This window comes from Macaca thibetana, chromosome 11, assembly GCF_024542745.1.
Source record: "Macaca thibetana thibetana isolate TM-01 chromosome 11, ASM2454274v1, whole genome shotgun sequence".
In the NCBI taxonomy this organism is placed as follows: domain Eukaryota; kingdom Metazoa; phylum Chordata; class Mammalia; order Primates; family Cercopithecidae; genus Macaca; species Macaca thibetana.
The window spans coordinates 5,935,311-5,957,522 of record NC_065588.1 but is presented as its reverse complement, the minus strand read 5'-3'; the positions used below and the strand labels follow the sequence as shown (position 1 = coordinate 5,957,522).

The window sequence follows — 22,212 nt, the reverse complement described above, 5'->3', positions numbered from 1 at the left end:
CCAGGATTACTCATTCACAATTTTAATCTAACGGGAACTGGTTTTCCCCAGTGAGGACCTGCTGTGTGTGCAGCCTCGTGGTAGGTGCTTGAAGAATACAAAAGAAGTTTCAGTTACTGTCCTGCAGTCAAGAAGCAGTCATTTTACTGGGGTAGAGCTAATTGCTATAGTAATGCCTGACTTTTCTCCACATTTCAGGAACACTAGCACGGTTTCACCTACTTCATCTGCAATTCTCACAACAGCCATGCAACATTTTTCATGCTCCTTATTCGGATAAAGAAAGTGAGGCTCATTTGGTTAAGTGACTTGCCTAAGCTCCCACAGCTGCAAAATTCCGGAGGCAAATCATTTTTTTCCTTAATAATTGAGACATAGGTCTCCCTTTACTTTCAGGTGGTGAAGATTCTAGAATTAGTAGGAAATACTGATTCTATCTGAATCGCTAAACTATGAGGGAAGCTATACAAAAACCTCGATAGTTTTTGTTCCCTTTCTCATCTTGTTCCATAATTTATTTTGGTGGTTTTCAGTATTCTGCTATTAGGAATAATGCTGTCACAAATATAATTTCTCCTTTTATTTTTAGTTGATATAACTGTACATACTTATGGGATACAGAGTGATATTTTGATACATGTATGCAATGTGTAATGATTAAATCAGAGTAGTTAGCATATCTGTCACCCCTAACATAGAATTTCTTTGTGTTGTAAACATTCACAATCCTCTCTTCTTTTTGAAAACATACAATAATATTAATCCTATTCACCCTGCAGTTCTGCAGAACACTAGAAGGTATTCCTCCCATCTAGCTTAACTTTGGATCCATTAACCAACCTCTCCCCATCCTCCCCTCCCCACATTTTCCCCAGCCCCTAATAATCACAATTCTATGCTTTACTTCCATAAGCTCAAATATTCTTTAGTTTCCACATACGAGTGAGAACATGTGGTGTTTGTCTTTCTGTGTCTGGCCTATTTCACATAACATGATGTCCTCCAGGCTCATCCATGTTGCTATGAATAATAGGATATCATTCCTTTTATGGCTGAATATGATTCCAGTGCATATATATAACATCCATTCCTCTCTTACGGACATTTAGGTTGATTCAACAAATAATCTAATTAAAAACTGGGCAAAGCATCTAAATAGACACTTCACAAAAGAAGACATAGAAATGGACAATAGGTGTATGAAAAAAATGCTTAACATCACTAATCGTCGAGGAATGCAAGTCAGAATCACAATGAGATATCATCTCACCCCAGTTAGAATGGCTATTATAAAAAAGACAAATAAAGGCTGGAAAGAATGCAGTGAAAGGGAACTCTCAGGTGTTGCTGGTGGGAATGTAAATTGATATAGCGACTATGGAAAGCAGAATGGAGGTCCCTCAAAAACGAAAAATGGAACTGGCACATGCCCTAGCAATCCCATTTCTGGGTATGCATCCAAAGGAAAAGAAATCAGTATATCAAGGGAATACCTGCACCCTCATGTTTATTGCAGGACTATTCACAATAACTAAGGATTCAGATCTTATTCTGTCCGACTTGGAAGCTCCAAGCTCTTCTACTCCTCTACTATGCCTACAAGAACCTCCACCCACAAGCAGGGCTGAATGGATGTCAGAGTGGCCTAGGGGACAAGGGAAATTTTTTTTTAAGTCAATACATGTTAACCTTCAGGTTTAGATTCCTGGGCGATGCATTCGGTGATGGTTGTGCTCCCTAGCTTTCAAGGACTTATTTTTTTCTTTGGAGACACGGCCAGTCACACCAGCTAATTTTTCACATTGGTGGGTATCTTTTCCTTTTTATGAGAAGGTAACAATATTGCATAGCATGAAAGGAGCATGACTAGATCCACAAAACTGCATTCCTGCTTTTGTTTTCATTTAAAACGAGTTCCTGTTGAGGATAGTGGAGATGCGTGCTTTGCTGGAGGAAGTTAGCAACCCCATACTGGGAAACGATTTTGCATTGCTTAGTGTAAGATTAGGCTGCAATTGATAGAGCCTCTAAAATCACCGTGGATAAACAAGGTAAAATTCTATCTTTCACATAAAAATCTACAGGCAGCCCAGGGCTGCTATGATACTCCCTAGAGCCAGACTCAGTTTCTTTCTTGACACTTCGCTGTTTCTAGCCCGGACTTTAACCTTAAGGTCTAAAATGTCTGCGTCCATCTTCCAGGCAGCAGGTTAAGGGATGAAAGAAAACGAAGGGGCAAAAAGCACCTACTTGCTGTTTTTGAAGAAGGTTACCAGATACTTCCACCGCATGACATTGGCCAGAAGTATTGTTTATGGAAACACCTAATCGCGAGGGAGATGTGGTCTTAATGCTGGACGGCCATGTGCTTTGTTAAAAATGAAGAACATGAGAACGGCTGTCAGGGGACAGCTAGCAGTCTGCCACCAAGGTCTTGGAATTTGACCCTTGCCCTCCCAACCCTACCTCAAACTTTGAACATCTGCACCCACTTAATGGATATTTGTTACATACTTGAGCAACCAACCCTAAAGAAAGTTAAAACTGCATTCATCACAATTTGAAAATAAAGACAAAGGGTAATATGTTAACATTCATAATAGTCATGATCTCCTCTTAGAGAGAGGGATGATGCTGTTTGCCATCTTTCACCAAAAACGTAATTTCTGGGGCCTTGACGGAGAGCTGGGCTTGCAGGTCAGCTTCACAGATGGTTTCTTTTCTTTCCCCTTATTTTCACTTAATTGGAAAAGCTTAAATTACAGTTAGAAGTAGCAGCAAGTGATTGATGATTCTGTCCAGTAGTCCTGCATAACCAAAGATAAAACTGGGGAGACTGCTCACTGAAGGCCACTTTCGGTATTTTGTCAGAACAATGTCACACTTGGGATTGGGAAGGTTTCGTCTTAGGGCTACCACATAGGTTCCTTATCGACCCTTGGATTTGATTTTAGCCTAAACGCATGACTTTGTGTTGTGTTACAGTCCTTGGGTGTGTTTCTTAATTATCCCGAGTGATTGTGTCATGTCTGAAAACTATTTTTATTGCACTATCTGTGTAACTTGGGGCAAATCATTTACATGTTCCCTGCCTTGGTTTCCTCAACTGTAGAATAGAGATAGTGGTGGTAGTACTGGCCTTACAGCATAGTTGCGAATATTGTGTGGGCTAACGCACGTGATCACCTAACTCAGTTCTGGCACATAATACACACTCAATAAATATGCATTGTGGTGATTGTTATTTTCAGTATTTTCAAACTCTAGACTATCCAAGCCTTTTGTACCATAGTCCAATCTCCTTGTGAAATCTTGGTTTATTCTTCATTTTTCTGCCTTGTAAGTCATGAGCTTTCTTTCTCAAAGTGAGGTTTGGTTCTGGACGTTTGAATTACTGAACATGTTTTGGAGCTGCCATTGAAAAATAATAGAGATAGTTTCACTTGCATTAATGAGTGCCATAAAATATCTTTTTATTTTGTTCGTCATTTCAAAAACACATGTGAGCACCTCCATAGACAGTGTTCTTCAGTGGGGGAAGTAGTCTTCTATTTGCCATCTATCTCTCTGCCAGGCAAACTGAAAACGCAGACAGTCAGAGCCTGTGAGTTGAAGATTTTCTGTATAGTCTTCAACACTAAACCAAGATCAGAGGGCGTACTTAATGAAGGATTGTGCTATCAGCTTGTTCTTTCTCTCTGAACACAGTGAAGGAGTTTAAACACAACACTTGTGCTTAATTTTGCAGGTAGTTTTAGAAACTTCTCACCAATAATTAGACTTGCCAGTTTTTCCTACTTGGTTTTGGTCCCCTTTAGTTTTTTAGTGACAAAATTAATTAAATTCATGTCAGAAAGTAAAGAGTTTTTCCCCTGTGTGTGCTTGTTCTGAAAAAAAAAGTGAGTGTTTATTTGAAGATGAGGTGCCTTCCTCTCATAATCTGACACCTATTTGTAACAGACATGGTGACAAGGCCAGATGAATTGCTGGGTCAATAAAACCTGACTTTCAAATACTCATCACTGCATTTTCTGTCCTTATTTTTCATTTTTTGAGAGAAATCAGCACACAACACAATCACTTATTCTGAGACATAGATTCATGTTTTGTATTCATGTAGGAGCCCTGTTTATGATATTATTTTGCATCGTACCATTGTCATCATGATTTACAGTATTACTTCTAGGCTCTAGTAGATCACTTTTGTGGTTTGGGGCTATAACAGCATGATAGTAGAACAAAAATACAGACTTGAACAATAAACACTAAAAATGTGTGAATGGAGTCAAGTTGTAGGCTATTCACTGAATGTGAGCAGAGGAAAACCAACCATGTGTTATTAAGAGTGTAACGAGATTTCCGTGAAAATCATGATTGCTTATATTTCAAATCTGTTTCAAAATTGTTTTAACTTGTTCTTTTTTTTTCCTCTGAAGCTACCAAACTTCCAGGGGCCACACTTTGGGAACACTATCCTACTGTTTTCGATGAGAGCGTTTTTGGAATAGACTGATGAACGGGGTACAGGTGGGAAGGGACTGGTCCCTGGTGAATTTTAAAGAGAACGAAAATGAGACACTGAAGAACAACGGGTTGGGCTTCTTGTGTGGAACAGTTGGAGAACCAGGAATTTAAGCTATGTACTTACAAGTGTTTCCATTTGTTCTTCCTTTGTACCTTGCAGAATAAAAGCCAGGGATCCATCTTTGTCCGGATACACGCCCCGTGGCAGGTGCTGGCCAGAGAGGCAGAATTCTTGAAGATCAAAGTTCCTACCAAGAAAGTATGAGCATGTTTCTCCTGGGTTGTGGGCCTCCTGAGGGCCGGATGGATGCAGATAGTTTGGGAATAGGGCCAGGTGGGATGTGGGTTTTGTGGAATTGAAATCACACTTGCCTCCCCAGCGACCCATGATGTGGGGGGAGCGGGGAAGAGTTGGGGTGGGGAGAGAGATCCTCCCACCTCAGAGCACTGGCTGGGTTTGCTCCACAAGAAGCAACACATTGTCCCTGTCCGTGTTCTTCATTTTTCTTTTTCACCTCCTTTCTCTCTTTTCTCAGGGTCCTAGTACAGTCAGACACTTCTTTAGTGAACAGAGTAATGAGAGAAGGCCGCAAGCCATGCTGACTGCATCAGCAGCGTGCAGGGGAAACAGCACCAAATTTGCTGTGGAGATTCTGGTTATGATTCCGCCACTAAATATTGTGTGGTGGTCGGTTTCACTTATCTCTTCTGTAAATCAGAAGGTTCTTAATCAGGTGACTTGATTAACCTCACCTGGTAAGTGTTTTCACAATGTTCATGCCAGCGTCCCATCTCTGGGAATTTGACCTACTTGGTTGGTATGGAATGAAGTTCTCATCGGTGTTAGGCAAAAAATCCGCAGGAGGTTCTGATGCACATCTGGGTTGACAGCCACACAGTTTAGATGATGTTTGAGGTAGTTTTTTTTTAAATCCAGGGTAGCCTATACATAATTTAAAAATCTACCCAGAGGCCAGGCACAGTGGCTGACACCTGTAATCCCAGCACTTTGTTGGGGGAGAAGTGGAAGGATCTCTTGAGGTCAGAAGTTTGAGACCAGCCTGGGCAACATAGCAGTTTTAGAGGAAAGGAGTGGCTATTGACCTTGACCATCTGTGATGCCTCTTCGGGAAGGTCCTGTGGCAGATGGTACTCTACTTTAACCATGGGTGAACTGTGGGTGGTCTCTCTCTCTTTCCCTCCACCCTTCTTCTCTCTCTCTCATATACACCACACATACACACACACACACACCTCTCCATAGTGTAGTTGTGTAAGTGGCGACTTACCACGGCAAAGATCATCTTGCTCATTGTAACTACCATCATGATAGTTTCCATGATCCCCACTGTGAACAGAATTCCATATTTGTTGCCTTCTGTACCACCACTGTGATCACCTGCCCCCTCGTCACCATGCCCACTCTCAGTGCCATCATTATAGTCAGCAACACCATTCTGATTTACATTGTGGGCTAACACCATTTTCACCACCAACAGATCTGCTATCTCCATCAAAAATCACTCATCAAATACCAGCATGTGACTGATAACCGTCATGAGTCCCCTGCTTGAGAAGAATAAAGTCTATGGATTCTGTTCTTATAGATTTATTACAATGGACAATAACTCCATGGCAGGTGGACAAATGCTTATTAAACAATGAACAAACACAAACATGAATATTAGCTACAAACATTTTGACAACGAAAGGTGATTTTTGGTGGCGGGAGCGCTGGTCGCATGCCTGAAGTGTCTTAGTTTCACAAGGACCATGCTGTGTCTTTCCCCTTCATTTGTACTGCTGTGTTTTTTGTCTCCTGGTTTCAGTCCTCTCAGTCTTCATAACACCACCCTCAAATGCGGGCACCATCTTTGTTTTGGATCTCCGTTCCTCCTTAACTAATGTTCTCTGGATTTCCTGGCAACACGACACTAGTTTCAGCTTTGGGTGGAGGCTTCTGCTTCCTGCTGGTGGGGTCCTGTTTTGGCCAACCCTATCACTCCTCTTTCTCCTGTCTTCCTTCTGACTTCAGTATATTCTTCTCCTTTCTGTCTGGTTTATCTGAATGATGTTTTCTTAACCTCATTCTATTTGTGTCTTGTTTCCTATGTTTTAATCTCTGCTGCTGATCCTTGGAAAGGAGGTGAGCAAAACTCTAATGCCCATGTTACGATTTCTATCCCCCAGGGTAATTCTTTTAGGGGAAACCTAGAGACATAGGAAAAGTGTGTCCTTTTTCAACCTCCCCTCGCTTATTTTCCTTCTTTGCTTTCCTTCCCATCCTTCTACTCTCATGCTTTTCCTTCTCTTCTCTCTTCCTTCCACCCCCTCTTCTGATGCCTCCTCCTAGCCTCCCTCTCTGTTCTTTGCACACGCTGTGACACCTCCACATCTCTCTCTCTCTCTCTCTTTTTTTTTTTTTTTTTTTTTTTTTGAGATGGAGTCTTGCTCTGTCGCCCAGGCTGGAGTGCAGTGGTGTGATCTCAGCTCACTGCAATCTCCGTCCCCCAGGTTCAAGCAGTTCTCCTGCCTCAACCTCCCAAGCAGCTGGGATTACAGATGAGCATTACCACGCCCAGCTAATTTTTGTACTTTTAGTAGAGACAGGATTTCTCTGTGTTGGCCAGGCTGGTCTCCAATTTCTGACCTCATGATCCGCCTGCCTTGGCCTCCCAAAGTGCTGGGATTACAGGTGTGAGCGACCACGCCAGGCCAGACACCTCCACATCTCTTGTCTTTCTACCACCTTCTCCTGCTCAGTCCTAGACTTGGCTTCCCCAGTAGTGCTCGCCTTTCGTCCCTCTGGTATCTCCTTTATCCTTTCACATGCTTATGCTTTTTAGAGCATAGTTTTGCATAAATGACATATTGGCCTTCAGAGTTTCAGTGCCTCTACACATGAGCTGTTTGGAACTAACATCTGTAGTTTAGGTAGTACCTGCACTTGAAGTTGTAGATGAGTTGGCGAGGGTGAGAACATACTATAAAACAGCCATCTCTGGGTTTCTCTCCCCGCTTTCCATTTTGGTAGACACGGCACTAGTTGAGTCCTCAGAAGGAGAGACTTTCTAACCTTGGTTCCGCAGGTATTCGTCGTGTGATTTGGGGAGCTCATCCCATCTCTCAGAGCCTCAGTTGCCTCATCTATGATATGGGCATACTCACACCTGTCCTATTTTTCTTAGAAGGTTGTTGTAAGGATCTGATTCTTAATCAGTGCTGTGTAAACACAGGAGGTTGTTGTGTCTGCTTTCTGAAATATTTTAATGTGTATTCTCAATTGTTAGTCCCCCAATCAACTTCCTTTCTGACCAAAGAAGCAGCCAGCACTGATAGTGCTCCCTCTGTGAGAAAGTCCCTGGAGAGGCACTGAGGGAGCAGAAGCAACCCATGCCCTCAGGGTGCCGACAGTCACAGGGCAGCATGGGAGGAGTGCAGGTGCCCAGACATCAACACAGTGATGGGATACTGCGTCAAGTAGTAACTCATTAGCCCGGCACCAATTCTGTTCGTCAATGTGGTGGGTTAGGGAGTAGGGAGAGGCAAAGCCATGTGGTTGCCCCTCCAAGGCTGCAGATAAAACAGAACTTTTTCCCAAAGTTTCTGGGCCCCAAACTCGACTCAGGTGGACTGTTTTGGCTTCCTTTTGCCACATTTTTCTTTTTTCTTTTTTCCCTTCCCTTCCCTTCCCTCCCCCTCCCCTCCCCCCCTCCCCTCCCCTCCCCCACCCTCCCCTCCCCCTCCCCTCCCCTCCCCTCCCCTCCCCCCTCCCCCCCCCCTCCCCCCCCCCTCCCCTCCCCCCCCCCCCCCCCCCCCCTCCCCCCTCCCTCCCCTCCCCCTCCCCTCCCCTCCCCCCCCCCCCCTCCCCCCCCCCCCCCCCTCCCCCCCCCCCCCCCCCCTCCCTCCCCCCCTCCCCTCCCCCTCCCCCCCCTCCCCTCCCCCCCCCCCCCCCCCCCCTCCCCTCCCCCCCCCCCTCCCCTCCCCCCTCCCCTCCCCTCCCCCCCCCCTCCCCTCCCTCCCCTCCCCCCTCCCCCCCCCCCTTCCCCTCCCCTCCCTCCCCCCCCCCTCCCCTCCCCTCCCCCCCCCCCCCCTCCCCTCCCCCTCCCCTCCCCTCCCCCCCCCCCCCCCCCTCCCCCCCCTCCCCTCCCCCCCCCCTCCCCCCTCCCCCCCCCCCCCCCCCCCTCCCCCCCTCCCCCCCCTCCCCCCCCCTCCCCCCCCCCCCCCCCTCTCCCCCCTCCCCCCCTCCCCCCCTCCCCTCTCCCTCTCCCCCCCCTCCCCTCCCCCTCCCCCCTCCCCTCCCCCCCCTCCCCCCTCCCCCCTCCCCCTCCCCCCCCCCCTCCCCTCCCCCCCCCCCCTCCCCCCCCTCCCCTCCCCTCCCCCTCCCCTCCCCTCCCCTCCCCCCCCCCCCCTCCCCTCCCCCTCCCCTCCCCCTCCCCTCCCCCCCTCCCCTCCCCTCCCCTCCCCCTCCCCTCCCCTCCCCCCCTCCCCTCCCCCCCCCCCCCCCTCCCCCCCCCCCCCTCCCCCCCCCCCCCCCCCCCCCCCCCCCTCCCCCCCCCCCCCCCCCCCCCTCCCCCCCCTCCCCTCCCCCCCCCTCCCCCCCCCCCCCTCTCCCCTCCCCTCCCCTCCCTTCCCTTCCCTTCCCCTTCCCTTCCCCTTCCCTTCCCTTCTGTCTTCTCTCTCCTTCCCTCTTCTCTCTCCTTCCCTCTTCTCTCTCCTTCCTTCCTTCCTTCCTTCCTTTTCTTTCTTTCTTCCTTCCTTTTCTTTCTTTTCCTTCCTTCCTTCCTTTTCTTTCTTTTCTTTCCTTCCTTCCTTCCTTTTCTTTCTTTTCCTTCCTTTCCTTTCCTTCCCTTTCCCTTTCCCTTTCCCTTTCCCTTTCCTTTCTTGATGGAGTCTCCCTCCAGTGGGAGTCACCCAGGCTGGAGTGCAGTGGTACAATCTCAGCTCACTGCAACCTCTGCCTCCTGGGCTGAAGGAATTCTCTTGCCTCAGCTTCCCAAGTAGCTAGGACTATAGGCACGTGCCACCATGCCTGGCTATATTTTGTATTTTTAGTAGAGACAGGGTTTCAACATGTTGGCCAGGCTGGTCTTGAACTCCTGACCTCAAGTGATCCATCTGCCTCGGCCTCCCAAAGTGCTGGGATTACAGGCATAAGCCACTGCACCCGGCCCTAGATCTTCTTTGTATCATAGAAGTCAATGGCTTGTAGTGGAGCTGACAGAGGGTGTTATACACAGGTGAGGGGGGATATAACTTGATATGCTGGGTAGGATGCTATGTTTGTAAAAATTAATCTAAGGCTCTGATCCCAGGGGTGGGGATCTGGGTTAAACCCAGTTCCTGAGTTGAGAGAGGAGCGTAGAAAATGGAGGACAAGACTCGCTGTCTGTGGAGGGCTAGTGTTGGGGCTAGCGGCATGCTGTCTTTTTAAAATGGGTTTGGGAAGTGATCAAAATGAGAAAAAACCACATTTGCTGAGAGCCACATCCTGGCGGCGAGGGAAGCGTGGAGGAAGAATGAGACATGGCGTGGGATCAGTTAAGCATTCTCCAGGCAGTGGAGGGTTGGATCATAACTCAGTGGGGTCCAGAGAGACTGGGAAGATGGGGAGGAAATCACAAAATCGAGATCTCAAACGTGGACAAATCCATTGTAATGTGTCCAGGGACTCCACGTCCTGAGCACAGATATTAACGGGGAGGGGGAATCTTGGAAGGAAGCATTTGTTTTCCAAAAACAACAACAGAAGAGCCAGCATTTTGCGAGGGACACTGAAGATCCATGCACAGAAGGGTGTGGGAAGGCCTGGCCTTTGGCCCCGAGCAGCCTGAGAAGGTTTGAAATGGGGGTATGGAAGCAGGTGCTTTCTCACCTCTGCTCATTACCAAGATGGCTCTTCTAGAGATTGTGGTCAACATTTCTGTTGATTTCTCATTTGCTTTTTTTGTATATATGAATGAACACTCCGTTTCTCATCCTTTACATTGTCTTATTCCTCAAGCCTCCAGCAGAGACAAGGTTGGTGCAAGCTGTTAGGGACGACTTTCTTTTCAATGAAATCATATTAATCCAGCCCTAGTTCACTAAATTTGGAAGAAGTGGCATGCCTGGGATGGGTGAAAAACCACTTTTGTCCAATCGTCAGAGCTTTTGTAGCTATTATTAGTAGAGTGACTGATATTGCAGGGGTCTCATTTGCTGTCCCTCAGAGCATGCCAGAACTTTAGCTTATGTGTCCTTTGCATGCAAGTAGATGCTGTTAACTTCCAGCAAGTCATGCCTTTTTAGGCAAACAGGCTCAGAGCTCCATACATCTCCAAAACAGGAGTAATACACATTGTGGAGGGAAGTGGTGGTGATGTACTCGAATGCCTGGTAGAGAGGCACACACAACACATGAGAACTGCCGTTATTACTGCTGTTGGTATTGTTATTCATAGCAAGGTGTGCAGGCAGCGCAGTTGGTACAAGACTAGGACTGTGTCTGCTCTTTGATTCTCTCCTCTCTTCTCTGCAGTGTTGGGGGAAGCAGGCCCAGTCCCTCAACTCTGCCAAGGCAGCCAGAAGTACAGACATGAAATCTGTGGAGATGCAGGAACAGATGGCCTTTGGACTATATGCTGGGGATTTCCATTTCCTAGACCACAGGTCCTTGGGGCGTCTGTAAACACAATGGCTCCACGTGCGAGGTCTGTGGTGCAGTTGCTGGGAAAGCCAGTGAGAAGACTGCTGGGGTCCCGTGGTGCAGGAGGCAGAGCTTGAAGGCACCCATTTTAAGGGAGAGACAGCAGACGTGACAAGTGGTCCACCTTGAGTTCTACTATTGACTGTGCCCCCATTAACCTGGGGTTAGTTGATTCATGTCTTAGTCTGTTTCCTAAAAAGGACTTGAGATGGATTACAACCAAAAGAAGGAATGCAATGGATCATTTTTCAAAAGGACAGATAAAAAGAGGCATGTAACTGGGGAGGGGAGGAAGTAGGGAAGTGCAAGGGAAATAATGATAGTGGAAACTAAAAATAAAGGTGATGGATGCAGGTAAGACAGAGTTGCATTCTGGGCTTTCTGGTAGCCAAGACAGAAAAGACTGTGGCTCACAGTCGTCTATGGGAATCAGCATCTGTTTTGCCAAAGAAGGCAAAGTTTTCCTGTTGTAAAGGACATGAACAATACAAGGGACTATGTTTTCAGTAATAAGTTCACACAAGCTTCTGCAATGTTCGTCATGTGACTGTTGCTTACACTGATTCTGGATAAAACTGGGGATGTAATGTTAAACTGTGGTTGAGGGAGGGTTGATAGAGTAATGTCTGCAAATTTCTTTAAAAAAAATTTTTTTTTATTATACTTTAAGTTCTAGGGTACATGTGCACAAGGTGCAGGTTTGTTACATATGTACACATGTGCCATGTTGGTGTGCTGCACCCATTAACTCGTCATTTACATTAGGTATATCTCCTAATGCTATCCCTCCCCCCTCCCCACTCCCAACAATAGGACCCGGTGTGTGATGTTCCCCTTCCTGTGTCCAAGTGATCTCATTGTTCAGTTCCCACCTATGAGTGAGAACATGCGGTGTTTGGTTTTCTGTCCTTGCGATAGTTTGCTGAGAATGATGGTTTCCAGCTGCATCCATGTCCCTACAAAGGACACGAACTCATCCTTTTGTGTGGCTGCATAGTATTCCATGGTGTATATGTGCCACATTTTCTTAATCCAGTCTGTCACTGATGGACATTTGGGTTGATTCCAAGTCTTTGCTATTGTGAATAGTGCCGCAATAAACATACGTGTGCATGTGTCTTTATAGCAGCATGATTTATAATCCTTTGGCTATATACCCAGTAATGGGATGGCTGGGTCAAATGTTATTTCTAGTTCTAGATCCTTGAGGAATCGCCACGCTGTTTTCCACAATGGTTGAACTAGTTTACAGTCCCACCAACAGTGTAAAAGTGTTCCTATTTCTCCACATCCTCTCCAGCACCTGTTGTTTCCTGACTTTTTAATGATTGCCATTCTAACTGGTGTGAGATGGTATCTCATTGTGGTTTTGATTTGCATTTCTCTGATGGCGAGTGATGATGAGCATTTTTTCATATGTCTCTTGACTGTATAAATGTCTTCTTTTGAGAAATGTCTGTTCATATCCTTTGCCCACTTTTTGATGGGGTTGTTTGTTTTTTTCTTGTAAATTTGTTTGGGTTCTTTGTAGGTTCTGGATATTAACCCTTTGTCAGATGAGTAGGTTGCAAAAATTTTCTCCCATTCTATAGGTTGCCTGTTCACTCTGATGGAGTTTCTTTTGCTGTGCAGAAGCTCTTTAGTATAATTAGATCCCATTTGGCAATTTTAGCTTTTGCTACCATTGCTTTTGGTGCTTTAGACATGAAGTCCTTACCCACGCCTATGTCCTGAATGGTATTACCTAGGTTTTCTTCTAGGGTTTTTATGGTTTTAGGCCTAACATTTAAGTCTCTAATCCATCTTGAATTAATTTTCGTATAAGGAGTAAGGAAAGGATCCAGTTTCAGCTTTCTACTTATGGCTAGCCAATTTTCCCAGCACCATTTATTAAATAGGGAATCCTTTCCTCATTTCTTGTTTTTGTCAGGTTTGTCAAAGATCAGATGGTTGTAGATGTGTGATATTATTTCTGACGACTCTGTTCTGTTCCATTGGTCTATATCTCTGTTTTGGTACCAGTACCATGCTGTTTTGGTTACTGTAGCCTTGTAGTATAGTTTGAAGTCAGGTAGCGTGATGCCTCCAGCTTTGTTCTTTTGGCTTAGGATTGTCTTGGCAATGTGGGCTCTTTTTTGGTTCCATAAGAACTTTAAAGCAGTTTTTTCCAATTCTGTGAAGAAAGTCATTGGTAGTTTAATGGGGGTGGCATTGAGTCTGTAAATTACCTTGGGCAGTATGACCATTTTCACAATATTGATTCTTCCTATCCATGAGCATGGAATGTTCTTCCATTTGTTTGTGTCCTCTTTTATTTCACTGAGCAGTGGTTTGTAGTTCTTCTTGAAGAGGTCCTTCACATCCCTTGTCAGTTGGATTCCTAGGTATTTTATTCTCTTTGAAGCAATTTTGAATGGGAGTTCATTCATGATTTGGCTCTCTGTTTGTCTGTTACTGGTGTATAAGAATGCTTGTGATTTTTGCACATTGATTTTGTATCCTGAGACTTTGCTGAAGTTGCTTATCAGCTTAAGGAGATTTTGGGCTGAGATGATGGGGTTTTCTAAATATACAATCATGTCATCTGCAAACAGGGACAATTTGGCTTCTTTTCTTAATTGAATACCCTTTATTTCTTTCTCTTGCCTGATTGCCCTAGCCAGAACTTCCAACACTATGTTGAACAGGAGTGGTGAGAGAGGGCATCCCTGTCTTGTGCCAGTTTTCAAAGGGAATGCTTCCAGTTTTTGCCCATTCAATATGATATTGGCTGTGGGTTTGTCATAAATAACTCTTACTATTTTGAGATACGTTCCATCAATTCCGAATTTATTGAGAGTTTTTAGCATGAAGGGCTGTTGAATTTTGTCAAAGGCCTTTTCTGCATCTATTGAGATAATCATGTGGTTTTTGTCTTTGGTTCTGTTTATATGCTGTATTACGTTTATTGATTTGCATATGTTGAACCAGCCGTGCATCCCAGGGATGAATCCCACTTGATCATGGTGGATAAGCTTTTTGATGTGCTGCTGGATTCGGTTTGCCAGTATTTTATTGAGGATTTTTGCATCGATGTTCCTCAGGGATATTGGTCTAAAATTCTCTTTTTTTGTGTGTCTCTGCCAGGCTTTGGTATCAGGATGATGTTGGCCTCGTAAAATGAGTTAGGGAGGATTCACTGTTTTTCTATTGATTGGAATAGTTTCAGAAGGAGTGATACCAGCTCCTCCTTGTACCTCTGGTAGAATTCGACTGTGAATCTGTCTGGTCCTGGACTTTTTTCGGTTGGTAGGCTATTAATTATTGCCTCAATTTCAGAGTCTGCTATTGGTCTATTCAGGGATTCAACTTCTTCCTGGTTTAGTCTTGGGAGAGTGTATGTGTCTGGGAATTTATCCATATCTTCTAGGTTTTCTAGTTTATTTGCATAGAGGTGTTTGTAGTATTCTCTGATGGTAGTTTGTATTTCTGTGAGGTCGGTGGTGATATCCCCTTTATCATTTTTTATTGAGTCTATTTGATTCTTCTGTCTTTTCTTCTTTATTAGTCTTGCTAGCAGTCTATCAATTTTGTTGATCTTTTAAAAAAAACTAGCTCCTGGATTCATTGATTTTTTGAAGGGTTTTTTTGTGTCTCTATCTCCTTCAGTTCTACTCTGATCTTAGTTATTTCTTGCCTTCTGCTAGCTTTTGAATGTGTTTGCTCTTGCTTCTCTAGTTCCTTTAATTGTGATGTTAGGGTGTCAATTTTAGATCTTTCCTGCTTTCTCTTGTGGGCATTTAGTGCTATAAATTTCCCTCTACACACTGCTTTAAATGTGTCCCAGAGATTCTGGTATGTTGTATTTTTTTCTCATTGGTTTCAAAGAACATCTTTATTTCTGCTTTCATTTCGTTATGTACCCAGTAGTCATTCAGGAGCAGGTTGTTCAGTTTTCATGTAGTTGAGCGGTTTTGATTGAGTTTCTTAGTCCTGAGTTCTAGTTTGATTGCACTGTGGTCTGAGAGATAGTTTGTTATAATTTCTGTTCTTTTACATTTGCTGAGGAGTGCTTTATGTCCAACTATGTGGTCAAATTTGGAATAAGTGCGATGTGGTGCTGAGAAGAAAGTATATTCTGTTGATTTGGGGTGGAGAGTGCTGTAGATGTCTATTAGGTCCACTTGCAGAGTTGAGTTCAATTCCTGGATATCCTTGTTAACTTTCTGTCTTGTTGATCTGTCTAATGTTGACAGTGGGGTGTTAAAGTCTCCCATTGTTATTGTATGGGAGTCTAAGTCTCTTTGTAAGTCTCTAAGGACTTGCTTTATGAATCTGGGTGCTCCTGTATTGGGTGCATATATATTTAGGATAGTTAGCTCTTCTTGATGAATCGATCCCTTTACCATTATGTAATGGCCTTCTTTGTCTCTTTTGATCTTTGATGGTTTAAAGTCTGTTTTATCAGAGACCAGGATTGCAACCCCTGCCTTTTTTTTTGTTTTCCATTTGCTTGGTAGATCTTCCTCCATCCTTTTATTTTGAGCCTATGTGTGTCTCTGCATGTGAGATGGGTCTCCTGAATACAGCACACTGATAGGTCTTGACTCTTTATCCAATCTGGCAGTCTGTTTCTTTTAATTGGACCATTTAGTTCATTTACATTTAAGGTTAATATTGTTATGTGTGAACTTGATCCTGTCATTATATTAATTGGTTATTTTGCTCATTAGTTGATGCAGTTTCTTCCTAGCATTGATGGACTTTACATTTTGGCATGTTTTTGCAATGGCTGGTACCGGTTGTTCCTTTCCATGTTTAGTGCTTCCTTCAGAATCTCTTGTAGGGCAGGCCTGGTGGTGACAAAATCTCTAAGCATTTGCTTGTCTGTAAAGGATTTTATTTCTCCTTCACTTATGAAACTTAGTTTGGCTGGATATGAAATTCTGGGTTGAAAATTCTTTTCTTTAAAAATGTTGATTATTGGCCCCCACTGTTTTCTGGCTTGTAGAGTTTCTGCCGAGAGATCTGCTGTTAGTCTGATTACTTCCCCAGGAGTGGGATGTAATCTCCTGGTGTGCTGTTTGCTAAGACCCTTGGTAAAGCGCAGTATTAGGGTGGGAGTTACCCAATTTTCCAGGTGTTGTGTGTCTCAGTTTCACTTGGCTAGGAAAAGGAATTCCCTTCCCCCTTGTGCTTCCTGGGTGAGGTGATGCCTCGCCCTGCTTCAGCTCTCGCTGGTTGGGCTGCACTCACTGACCAGCACCAGTGAGATGAACTCGGTACCTCAGTTGAAAATGTAGAAATCACCCGTCTTCTATGTTGCTCACGCTGGGAGTTGGAGGCTGGAGCTGTTCCTATTCAGCCATCTTGGGCACCCCCAATGTCTGCAAATTTCTGAGGCACTAAGTGGGTTCAAAGATAAAGGTTTGAGAAGAAATGCCACTGATACTTTAATTCTTTTCAGTTGAACCCATGTTTTGACATGTTTATGTCTACTAACCTGCATTTATTAAAGAATGAGTTATCTTCTTTTCTTTACCATAAAACATATGTAATTGCTATTAAGCATTATTTATCAGTGTGAAAAAAATTGGTGTTTCCACACTGAGCTGATAGAATTCCAGTTAAAAAGCGAAGAAACTTGGCATTTCAGTTAACTTCAGTGGTCCCTTAGGAGGGAAAGGTAATTCCATTTAGCCTTGGAAATGATTGGAAATTGTTCTCAGGTACTTGTTATTGTCTTTCTAGAGACTCTGATTTGGTAGCCCTGGCTTTTGCAAAAGCTTCACAGGAGGACCTCTTCCTGGCTAATGGTGCCCACCCAACCTCAGGGACTGTACTAAGCCAGGACTGCAGCACCTCTTATTTCTCAGTTATTTAGATTTGAGGCTTGTATTAGTTAGGGTTCTCCAGAGAAACAGAACCAACAGGACACACACAGAGACACACACAGACACAGACACACACACACACACACACAGAGGTATCATGAGGAATTGGTTAATACAATTATGGGAGCTGGGAAGTCCCAAGATCTGGAGTTCATGCGATGGAGACCCAGGAGAGCTGATGGTGTAGTTGCAGTCTGTGTCCAGTCTGAGAACTAGGAGAGCCAACAAATAAGCTCCAGCAGCCTCAAGACACAAGAACTGATGTTTCAGTTCAAGTGTGAAGGCAGAAAAAGACTGATGTCCTAGCTCATGCAGTCAGGCAGGAAGAGTTTCCCCTTACCTGTGGGAAGGTCAGCCTTTTTGTTGTATTCAGGCCTTCAACTGATTGGATGAGGCCCACCACATTAGGGAGGGTAATCTGCTCTACTTAGTCTACTGACTCAAATGCTCATCTCATCCCAAAACACTCTCATAGATACACCCAGATGTTTGACCAAATATCTGGGCACCCAATGGTCCAGTCAAGTTGACACATAATATGAACCATCACAAGGCTTGTAATTTCAAAGTCAGTAATCCTCTTTGTAATGGAATAAATAGTAGCATTCAAAAAATATGTCCAAGACCTAGTCCTGGAACCTGTAAATATAATCTTATTTGGAAAAAAGATCTTTGCAGATATAATTAGTTAAGGATCTCAGGATGAGATCATCCTGGATTTAGAATAGAACCTAAATCCAATGACAGGTATCCTTATAAGAGAAAGGCAGATATTTGAGAGGGGAGAAGATTATGTGAAGAAGGCAGAGACTGGAGTTATTCAGGCTGAAAGCAAAGAATGCTTGGGGCCATCAAAAGCTGGAAGAGGCAAGAAATAATTTTTCCCTTATAGCCTTTAGAAGGAGTGCTGCTCCACTGATGCCTTGATTTTAGATTTGTGACCTTCACAACTGTGACAGAATAAGTTTATGTTGTGATAATTTGTTATGGCAGCACTATGAAACTAATACACTCTTTTTCTGGGCAGGAAGCAGTAAGCAGACAATTGAAGACAATTGAAGGTCTCTGGTAGGCTTGTTGCCTTTCTCTGTATTCCAAGAATCCAGTTTGCAGATTCTAAGATCACTTGGAATAGTCTTGTTTATATGTTGCCATTGGGTTTGGGAGTTCTATGGAAGAGTCTTTGTGCATGGATCTTCCTACATGACCTTGGTGTGTCTATGACGACTTTTTCATTGTCCATTCCTGTTTGATGAAATAGAAGCAGAGGCTCACCTTGTTATGAATGGTGGAAGGAGACCCAGTGTGGCTAATGTCAAGAAGAGCTTACTCCACTCAAGAATTATTTTCCTATTTATACTTCTATTTCCAAATACAGTAATTGGCTTAAGTAACAGCTTCTGCCTTGGTAAGAGGTGTCGGCAAAGAAGGATATTAGCATGTTTTAAAGCTTGTCCACATTTCATAATTCTTACATTTGACTTTGAGGAAAAAGATTCATAAAACCACTTTGAATTATGCCGATCAAAACAAATTATCTTGAGATCAAAAGACTTATAGTCATGAGTTGATAAAGAGATAAATTAATTGAGTTTTAAATATAGTTAATACTGCATCCCATGTGCTAGACCATTTCGTAAGAGCCTTATGTACATGATTTGTTTTTACCTTCACAACAATGATATGAGATAGGTATGAGCGTTAGCTTCATTTTATAGATGAGAAAATTGAAACTCAGAGAGGTTAATAAACTTATCCAAGGTCACACAGCTTGAAGGAGTTAGAGTCAGGGACTCAAAATCATGTCTGTCTGACTCCAAAGGCATTCTCTTACTCTCTCACTTGACTGGAAAATCCCTAACTGGACTTGAGGTAGTGGATAGTGTGGTCTAGAATGGCACTTCTCAAAGTGTATTTTTTACAATGATAGTCTTTATTCTTCTTTTGGAATTTTTTTTGTTTTGTTTTGTTTTTGAGACAAAGTCTTGCTCTGTCACCCAGGCTGGAGTGCAGCGGTACAGTCATGGTTTATTGCAGCCTTGACTTCCTGGGCTCAGGTGTTTCTCCCACCTCAGCCTCCTGAGTAGCTGGGACTATAGGCACACACCTCCATGCCTGGCTATTTTTCGGTAGAGACGGGGTTTCCCCATGTTGCCCAGGCTGGTCTTGAACTCCTGGACTCAAGTTATCCACCCACCTCTGCCTCCCAAAGTGCTGGGATTACAGGTGTGAGGCACCATGCCCAGCCTAGTCTTTGGTTTTACAAAAAAAATGTTTTTTCATGGTTGAAAAAATTCAAAAAACACGAATGATTACAATTTACCAGAATAGTCAAAGGTTTTGAGAAGCCTTGTAGTAAAAAAATAAAAATAAAAACCAAACACACACATATACAAAAACTCGTTCAATTTTTTTCAGGCCTTTTCTGAACACTTGAACACCTATTAATATCCTGGGAAACCAAACTTCCACAGAACATACTCTAGGGAATTCCATCCTAGATTAAATAATCCTAGACTAGGAGAGGCAACAGATTTCAATGGTCATTTTTTAAAATGATACTGTCTTGCTCAGTGCATTATTCCACATTCCTGCATTACAGCTTTCTCACCCATAAAGTAAGAAGATTCGCTCCTAAATTATCTGTCATAGCTTTAAAATGTTGTGGTCTACATGTAAAGCAAATGACAATTTGTGAATTTATTTTTTTCCTCTGTTGCTGATGTTGGCTGAGGGGCCTGAGGACAGTTACCTTTTATGTTCAGTTACATTCTGATTGTTCACAGATATCTAAGAGTAAAAGTGTCGTATGTCTGTCACCTCTTCAAGTTTTGCTCTAAATAGGTAGTATACTTAGCCTGTGGTGCCTATTCTGAAGCTGTCCTGTGTCTCCAAGCCTGGTAAAGTCACCAGACTTCCTCTGGGTTTACCCATGCTGGACTGCTCTTTCCAAACCACACCTCTCTGTGGAGCCTGGACGGAGCTCTCTGATTTAGACTCTCGTCAAAGCAGAGTACTTTATTCTTTCCTCCTTGGGCTGGAGCCTTTCCAAATGCTTTAAGTATTTGCCCCTGGTCCTAGAATGTTCTTCCCATTCCTGTCTGAATAAACAAATATTACTCATCCTTTGCTCCCCAGCCTAAATCTCACCTCCCTCATAGACCTTTCTTCATTCCTTCAGCCTGAACTGATCTTACCTTTTCTGGACTCTTAGTCAACAGTGAGTATTTATCTTACTTGTTAGTTTTTCTTCAGCTGCTTCGGGTCCTAACTCTTGTGTTTCCAAATATATCATAAACCGCCTGAGAACAAGTACTGTGGTTTATATCTCTTACGTGTTCCCTGCAAACTCTAGTATGGTGTTCCTCAAACAATATTTGCTCAGTAAACACCAGGTTAATTAACCCATTGATGCTTCCCCTGCCCGGTGTCTTGTTTGGGTTGTGACCTCCTAGCAGAGTCGCTCAGGATGATAAGAGATGTTTCAGCTCACAGCTGTACGCAGGCCACGTGAAATTTGGCAACAGGAGTTGCCCAACGTTCTCTCCTCACCCTGACCAACTCCTTCCTTTATCAGAACTGTTTTTGATACTTCAGTAAATCCAGAAAGAAAAATCAGGAGAAATTCTCTGAGTTTGTTGTTGTTTATTTATTTTATTGTTTTATTCACTTTTTTTGAGATGGAGTATCGCTCTGTCACCCAGGCTGGAGTGCAGTGGCGCAATCTCGGCTCACTGCAAACTCCTGCCTCCCAGGTTCAAGTGAATCTCATACCTCAGCCTCCCAAGTAGCTGGGATTATAGGTGTGCACCACCACAACCGGCTAATTTTTTTATTTTTAGTAGAGACAGGGTTTCACCATGTTGGCCAGGCTGGTCTCAAACTCCTGACCACAAGTGATCCGCCCACCTTGGCCTCTGAAAGTTCTGGGATTACAGGCATGAGCCACCGCGCCTGGCCTGAGTTTTTTTAAGGATGGAGAACTTGCAGATCCTTGGTCATGGGAAGGAGATTCGCTGCCAACTCAGCCTTCAACATGACGTTCTGGACAGATTCTTGTTATTATCGTCAGTAACTTTTTAAATGAGCTAGAACTGATGCCGTTTACATAGGGTTGGTTGGCTATAGGTGGGGTCTTCCTCTTGCTGTCATTGCCTGTTCTCTAACATTTGTTTTCAATAGAGGGACAGCTGGAGGGGTGGGGTTTATATTTGATACCTTTATGAGCTTTTTGGCGCATGCTCTTTGATTGCTTTGATTGCTATTTGAATAGACTGGAAAGAGTGCAGAATGCTTTTAGTCATTTTGTTTTCTGTAATGCTTCTCAATGTCAAAAATAAAAAATAATTAGTGGTACCTAAGTGCTGCCGTTCCTGTGAGGAAGCTGAGATGGTCCTGGCCGTGTTGCGAATGTGCATATAAGCCTGGGAAGACCCCAGGCGTGATTGACTACGTGGAGGCCTGTCAGTGGACAAGTGTGACTCAGGGCCCAGAAACAGTGAAGTTAAAAATATGAAAATGTGTTACAATAACAAGTTATTCTAAACCGTTTTATCAGCATCACCCACAGCAGTGCCTGGTGTACAGCAGGCACTAAATAAATGCTGGTAGTGAATGGACGAGTGAGTCATGCATACCAGATCTCACCCGGTGGTGGTGGCGTGCTGGAGGGTGATGCTGAGATGGATTCTGAGGCTCCATCGAAGGGCAGTAGGCAGGAATCCTGTGCTCCCTGAGGGCTGCCTGCAGAAAAGGCAGGGCGTCATGCTGGCACATGTACCATTATAGCTGCCCTGATCTGAGTCCTTTGCTAAAGGCCTCCTTCAGTTAATGGGAACAGATTGTGTATAAGAGATCCTTTGGAAAGTTACATTTTCCATCCACCCAGCCGACCATCCAGTGAATATTTATTGAGTATTACCATACACCAGATACTTTGCTGAGGGCTGGTGATGCAGTGGTGCTTATAACTGTTCCCTGGCCCCGTCGGTATGGGGAGGATTCAGATGTTGTATGGCTAGTGATAAATTGGGAGGCAAGGCTGGGCATGGTGGCTTGCACCTGTAATCCCAGCACTTTGGGAGGCCGAGGCAGGAGGATCACTAGAGGCCAGGAGTTCAAGACCAA

The 22,212-nt window shown here is 44.1% G+C and overlaps 1 protein-coding gene across 1 annotated transcript in view; it reads left to right on the top strand.

Moving 5' to 3' along the window:
* Positions 1–22,212, top strand: part of ANO2 (anoctamin 2) — a 363,519-nt gene that overhangs the window by 63,994 nt on the left and 277,313 nt on the right. The window contains exon 4 of the mRNA XM_050747557.1: positions 4,685–4,783. Coding sequence (XP_050603514.1) covers positions 4,685–4,783 — 99 coding nt within the window. The remainder of the gene's footprint in view (positions 1–4,684; positions 4,784–22,212) is intronic.